We start from the raw sequence: 7,652 nt of genomic DNA, 5'->3' as shown, positions 1-7,652 counted from the left end.
TTTGTGCTCTCCCTAACCCCGATGTAAGTTTTAGACTTCAATGTTGCAGCACTTTGTCATTTTCTTATCACCCATATACTTTTGTTCATAAAAAAGCAGTATAAAAAAATATGTTCACACCATTGAAAGTTATTTCAGTTGACAGCATTATTTGTAGGGGTTTTTTGTTCTCTGACTCTTAAAACAATGTTGCAAAAGTCAGTTTTCCTCCAAGGCTTCAAATTAGCTGGCTTCCTCTACATCATTTCAAGAGTCAGAGCCAGGAGTGCAGGAAATATATTAAACCAACAGATAATGCTTCAAATATCTTAATAGAAAACAAGGAAGTTGTTACTTGGTCATGATAATTGCTTCTGGCAGTGAATGGAGGTGAGATTTGCATGTATTGGTAAGACTTAGGTTAAATGCTTATTTCAGGTCCTAAATATTCCTTGAAGCTCAGTTCAAGGGCAGTTTGGGTGAAATGTGGGGTCAAGCACTCATTTTTTCCTCAAGAATGACTAATCCAACAGTGTTTTATATAGTATTATTTTCTCTAATGGATTAATTGCCCTCTTCCAACTGAACTGAAAATGCTGTTGTGTAGTTATATAACATACTGTAACATGCAACCAAAAGTGTTTTTTAAGGGCTCTTAAACACGGGCGGTTTTTCCTGTGCTCCCCTGCGTTAAGCTTTCCTCCGTTCAGCTGCAGGGGAGCGCAGGAGTAGACACACTCAATTATTGTGAAGGGGGTTGTACTCACACAGACGCATGTAAGCACCAAACACAGATGGGACGCAGCATGTTGCATTTCACCTGCATCAGTGTGAGTACAGCCCCCTTCACAATAATTGAGTGCGTCTAATGTAAATGTCAAGACACATAACTTTTATGCAGTCCATCCAAAAAATGTGGCTTGCATAATGTAAGAATGTGTCATTCTCAGCAAAGTCTTCACAAAAATCCAAATAGGGATGCACCAAATCCACTATTTTGGATTCGGCCGAATTCCCGAATCCTTAGCAAAAGATTCAGCCAAATGCCCGACCGAATCCTAATTTGCATATACAAATAGGGGTGGGAAGGGGAAAACATTTTATCCTTCTTTGTTTTGTGACAAAAAGTCACGCAATTTCCCTCCCTGCCCCTAATTTGAATATGCATGGGATTCGGATTTGGTTCGGGCAGGCAGAAGGATTCGGCCGAATCCGAATCCTGGTTTCGGTGCATCCCTATTTGCAAATGTACTAACTGCTACTAAAATCAGTATCTGTCTGCTTACATTCTCCACACTACTGCTTCTGATTTCGGACACATGTTGCAGAATCGCGGTGAGAACAGTCTAACTTTAAAAACAACAACATTTATTGTATATTGAAGAGTTGCTTTGAATTACTTTTTTTTTTCAATATTCAAAAAAACAAACAAAACGTTTTGTGTAAAGATCCACTTTAAATGTAAATACACTTCTGACCAGTCTTACTGATATAGACATGTGCGTGAAATTTCCAGCAAAAGTCCCTGAAATCCTTTTGAAGCTGCTCTCTTATTGGAAGTTTCTGCAGACCCCCCTCTGGATTTTATCCAATGGCAAACTATGGTTATGAACCATCTATTTCTCATTGAGGATAATAGACTATGTTTGGTTACATGAATATGTTGTTCTTACTTGGAGATTTGAATGCCTCCCCATATCAATGTGTTGTTATTTTGTTCTTATCACCTTTATTATTAACTGTGTGAATATTTGTCAGTTATGGAGGTGAATGCTTTGTTATTCATCAGCTGCATACATCAGGCACAACCTTCATGCTGCTGCTGAGAGATACTGACATATATTTGCTTATATCTAGAATATCCAGCATTATAGAGCTCAGATTTGTACAGATTAACCCTCCTGATTAACCGGTAAAACAGGTGGATTATGGGGTTTACAGTCCTCTTGGCATGGATTTGTTTTGTGTTATTGGTACTGAAGGTTCTAGTATAGTAACAGAGCTTGATCTGTACCTGATTTCTCTCTCCTTTCTTGGTCCGTTTCATTGTTTTTGTTACCACTATGTATTTAATTGTTCCCAGTTTCTTTTGTTGGTTTATCAAGATGTAAAAAGTACAAATGACCATACATACCATCATGTAAGGTACTTCAGCTGCCCTTTGTGCATGAACATTGGTAAAAACACAAAAATGTTTAATTATTCTAAACCTCCATTGATTACATCATTACTGTGTACCCCAAATGCTGATATTGTTACACCCTCACCAGACCTATATGCTTAAGATAGAGCCCTTATACTTACATTCTTAATGCCTGTATTTATGAAGCACAAACATATTCTGGAGCACTGTACAATAAATGGGTATACATATACACATAACAGACTTACACACAAATACAATTAATACGCAATAGAAAAAGTAAAGCTTACAACAAGCTTACACTCTAAAAGATTATGTAGATCGTGAAATTCTGGACCATTTTTCAAGAAAAGGAAGGCACCAAATTGCAAAAACTATTAAATAAAATAAGAAATTGAAGGACAACTGAAGATCTGCTAGGAATAAGCCCTTCTGTAACATATTAACCGTTTACTTAAAGAGGAACTATCGTGAAAATGAAAATTTTATATAAGTTTCAGCATACTGAAATAAGAAACTTTCTAAATACAATCCATTGAAAATTCTGCATTGTTTCTGAAATAATCAAGTTTATCTTCACTATTCCTTTCTCAGCATGTTTCTCTTGATTCTCTCTTCATGCAGGAGTTGGGTGTCAGATAATCATTGACGTTAGATCCAATATATCTTATAGGGATGGCTCCTTTTGCCTAGAAGATGTATTAGAGCTGATTCTATGAAAATCACCAGAAATCCTGTCTCTCTACATGCAGGATTTGTGCAAACAGCAGTTATTTTGGTAGATTTTGTTTGTACTGTAATCATTTATGTGAGTGTGCTCTAATTCATCTGCTAGGAAAGGAGCACCCCTATAAGATATATTGGATCTAACTGTCATTGAATATCGGACACCAAACTGCTGCATGGAGACAGAATGCTGAGAGAGGGATAGTGAAGAAAAACCTGACTATTTTAGAAATGATGCAGAATGTTTATTTTATTTAGAAAGTTTCTTATTACAGTATGATGAAGCTTATATTAAATTTTCATTTTCGCAATAGTTCTACCTCTTTAAAATGGATGTCTTGGCAGTTTATGTAAATGCTTCTTTCAAAGCTGTTGGTTTCATTTGTTTCAGATTAATAGTTATGGCAAAGGCTTGTAGTGTAGAGCAAAGCAACCTTGACTCTCACGAATCACACGGACCCTGCAATTAGTCTTCATTTTTGGCTGATAGTTAATGGTCCTTTTTGTCACAATGAGATTTTGTATTTGATGAAGGGAGATGCTGTACCCTAAAATCCTGTGTATATTATTCCCACAAATCGGGAGCTTTTGTTTATGGGATGAACACATAATAATACTATTATGTATACTCGCGTATAAGCCGAGTTTTTCAGCACCCAAAATGTGCTGAAAAACTCGACCTCGGCTTATACGCGGGTCATACGCCAATCCCTCACCGGATCCCTGTCATATAGACAGCCCTGCTGAGAATAAGGATTGCACTTCCCCAAGCAAACAGCGTATAAGAAATTCAAATCCCGTAATATCGGATCCCTCACCTCCCTCTCCCATAGCGCATCAGGACTCTGTGACTGACGATCGCCGCCCGGAGCAGGTCCAGGAGCTCCGGGCGGCGCGTCCTTCCCTGCCGGCGTCGCTCCCAAAATGGCGGCGCCCATGGCCGCCACGTGGGTAGCGGCGCCTCTACCCACGTGGCGGCCATGGGCGCCGCCATTTTGGAAGGACGCCGGCAGGGAAGGACGCGCCGCCCGGAGCTCCTGGACCTGCTCCGGGCGGCGATCGTCAGTCACAGAGTCCTGATGCGCTATGGGAGAGGGAGGTGAGGGATCCGATATTACGGGATTTGAATTTCTTATACGCTGTTTGCTTGGGGAAGTGCAATCCTTATTCTCAGCAGGGCTGTCTATATGACTAGAGGAGCGTTCCTGTACAAAGTACAGATTGATTTTCAATCAGCCCCTAGGCTTATACACGAGTCAATACATTTTTCCAGTTTTCTTAGGTAAATTAGGTACCTCGGCTTATACACGGGTCGGCTTATACACGAGTATATACGGTAATCCTCCTGGATACATTAGAGTGCAATGTGCTGAAGTGTGCACTTGGCAAGTACGTACATTGCCGCTGGGGCAAGGTAGGCTTCTTTTCTGAGAGCTGGAGAAAAAGTTTTTGCTATTTTGAGTATTTCAGTTATGAATTAAACCTGTAGTCGCCTCCATATGTCAAACAACAATTCCAAAGCCTTTTGGTTGTTTGAGATGCTGGGAGTTGTTCCTTCAAACCCCTTTAGAAATGCTGTCATGTAATCAGTCCTGTGTGCTCAGCTGCTCCAAAAGTCCTAATCTACTAACACTGGTCACGTTTTACCCCCATGCAGTAACCCTTTAAAGCCAAACAGGTTTCCTTTCACTATTTTACCTGTTCGTAGACTGATGAAAGCTCATTGCTTATAGGTTGCTGTCGTTTGCCCAATATTAGTAAATGAGCTTATGTAAGATTTCTACACAGCTGTGTCCCTGAGTGTCCCTTACTCATCCTTCCCGAGTGGGTGTGAATAGAATGACGGAGGTGTTAGGGGATTTTTTTCCTGTTTCTTTTTTTCTTCCAAATACTTGGCTTTTGGTACTTGGCTTTTCTTGTGATTCTGGATCACATACACAAAAATCTGTGCAGCTCCTGCCTGATATTCTTCCATCAAACTATCAAACACAGCAATATTATTGTACATTTATGTTCAGCATACCTTGTTTGACATTTAATAAAATGTCTGTCTTTCACTGCCCTTCCCCCTGCAGGACTCTGGGGAGAGAGGGGTGCAGTGAATGCTTTTTTCCCCACAGTGCAAAGAGGAGCAAAGTTAGCTTTGCTAATATGAATGCAGTGATAAAATTTCACTTGGTAGATTGCCATTGCAGTTCAAAATGATACCATATATGTAAATTACTGAAATGTGTTGCAATTTTAATTCCTGCATTTAATTCCCTGATGATTTTGAATGTAGCTATTCATTTTGCCTGTTACTAGAACTTATCTTTTGCCTGTGCCTTATTCATGTCAATGTTAGTTACAAGTGTTTTGTTTCACATAGTGCTGATTGACCCTAATGGATTGTTGTTTTATTGTTTTGCAGATGCCTTTGTAAATAGTCAGGAATGGACACTAAGCCGATCTGTGCCAGAACTCAAAGTGGTGAGTAGTGAGAACTCTGCCTCTGTTCTTGTGTTTATTATAGGGATGCACCGATTCCAGGATTCTGTTCAGGATTCGGCCAATCCGAGTGCCTGGCCGAATTAAATCCAAAATGTTACATGACATCTCGTCACACAAACAAGGAAGTAACATTTTTTTAACCACTGTGCATGCGATTCTCTCTCCCTCTTTTTGTCCTGCACTTGGACTGTCCTGCACTTGGACTGTCCTGCACTTGGACTGTCCTGCACTTGGACTGTCCTGCACTTGGACTGTCCTGCACTTGGACTGTCCTGCACTTGGACTGTCCTGCACTTGGATTGGACTGCACTTGGATTGTCCTGCAATAGAGCATATGCACAGTAATGGCAGTGATAATTTGCAATTGAAGAACTGAAGTAAGGGAAACCTCTCTATTTTGTGGTTTGCTGTGTATAGGCAGTGAATATCTGCATAGGTGCCAAGAGTCAAGGTGGCCAGACATGGCAGATTTAAGATGATGATTCAGGTCTTTTAGACCAATTCAGTATCTTATCTGCCTGTGTATAGGGCCCTCTGATTTGCCTACCTGACTGATATCTTGCCTAAAATCTTCCAGATATTGATATGGCAGTTTTGAATTTCTGGTCGGATCCAGGACCGTGACGAGTTGATGCGGTCCACACCCTGATGGCTCCTATTCTGACTGTTGCAATCCAATCGTTTCACCCTAGGGCCAACGAACAGATTAAGCCCGATACTGCCCACCTTAGTTGGGCATATCAGGGGAAAGGGGAAAATTTATAGTTGATAGGGGGTGTTCGGTCTTTGGGTTGGAAGCATCTTTTAGCTGTGGGTAGGGGTTAAAAGGTGAGGGTTCACTCTGCAAAGCCTGGGTACAGATCTTGAATAGTTGTAAGGATCACAGAATGTGCATGTTTGCACTACTTTTTACTGGTGTAGCTTAGAATTTTCAGGGCTTACTGGGAATTCTCATGCATTTTTTTTAACCCAGTGGTAATGTCCGCAGATGGGTAATTGGGGACAGAGCTGTCATTCTTTATACCCCCCCCCCCATCATTTGGAGACTTCCTTTTTCCTTTAATGGACACTATGCAACAGATGTGTCTCATGAAAGAACCTGTTGTATCTGGCATTTAATGGTTTGCATAATTGCCTTACTACCTACAATGCCTTGATTTTGCCTATATAGATTTAGATTGTGTGCTTTCTTACTGTAATGCTCCTGTAGGAGGCAGGAATTCTTCATTATTGCCCATCACTATCAATATCAAGATGCTGCCCATCAATATCTGATCATGGTTCACTGATCGAGCTAGGGGAAATCCCATTAACCGAGGACCACATTGGTTTGTGTATTGGGACAGTGCTAACTGTGTTTCGCTGGGTGTACAAGGTGCTCAGACCACTAGTTTAATCATATTTTTGCTTTAATTGGTCCTATGGTAGCTGTATGAACAAAGTTAATCAATGACTGGTTGCTGTGCATTATTGCCCATGTTCAGATATGCCCATTGTTAGTAAATAAACTGTGCTGCATGCAAGGCTGCTTTAATAAATAGGCAAAAAGTCAATTTGCCCAGGACCCACTATTAGCCACTGCATCTGCAGTTTGGATTAAAAAATCCATAGAGTTAATAATGGATGGAGGGCACACCAAAATTCTCAAAAAATGATAAGAGGTGCAGAAACAAATGTTACCCCTACTGCAGGTAACCTGTATCAATACTATATGTCTGTATGTTCGCACACTCAAACAAAATGCAATTTAGAGAGAGAGTGGTTTGAAAAAATAATTTTTACTTTTATGCAGAAAAAGGCATTTACATAAACAACGCCATACAACACATGGCACAATTTATACAGTATTAAAAAATCGCATAGAATATAACCCACTCATTAGTTACACATAGCAAGCAAGATACCAGCAAGGAGCGGATACACCTACCAGGAAAATGAGAATGGCCCCAACGTTTCGGCACCAAGGCCTTTGTCAAGTGAATCCCCTTGACAAAGGCCTTGGTGCCGAAACGTTGGGGCCATTCTCATTTTCCTGGTAGGTGTATCCGCTCCTTGCTGGTATCTTGCTTGCTATGTGTAATTAATGAGTGGGTTATATTCTATGCGATTTTTTAATACTGTATAAATTGTGCCATGTGTTGTATGGCGTTGTTTATGTAAATGCCTTTTTCTGGATTAAAAAATCCCCCAGAAATGGCAGAGCCCTTATTTTAATGAGCTAGAGAAGAGCTATACAACAAAACTTGTTCTAAATTGTCTCAATTTTGCTTTTCTTTGTTACTTGAAAGGGGTGGTTCACCTTTAAGTTAACTTT

The 7,652-nt window shown here is 40.2% G+C and overlaps 1 protein-coding gene across 6 annotated transcripts in view; it reads left to right on the top strand.

Moving 5' to 3' along the window:
- Window positions 1-7,652, top strand: part of agap1.L (ArfGAP with GTPase domain, ankyrin repeat and PH domain 1 L homeolog) — a 257,570-nt gene that overhangs the window by 135,457 nt on the left and 114,461 nt on the right. For all 6 annotated transcript variants that reach the window (XM_041575580.1, XM_041575579.1, XM_041575578.1 and 3 more), the window contains 1 exon segment: window positions 5,259-5,317. In XM_041575580.1, the coding sequence (XP_041431514.1) occupies window positions 5,259-5,317 (59 nt within the window).

Source organism: Xenopus laevis, chromosome 9_10L, assembly GCF_017654675.1.
Source record: "Xenopus laevis strain J_2021 chromosome 9_10L, Xenopus_laevis_v10.1, whole genome shotgun sequence".
Lineage (NCBI taxonomy): Eukaryota > Metazoa > Chordata > Amphibia > Anura > Pipidae > Xenopus > Xenopus laevis.
The sequence above is the reverse complement of the archived record's forward strand: the minus strand, read 5'-3'. Positions and strand labels throughout refer to the sequence as shown.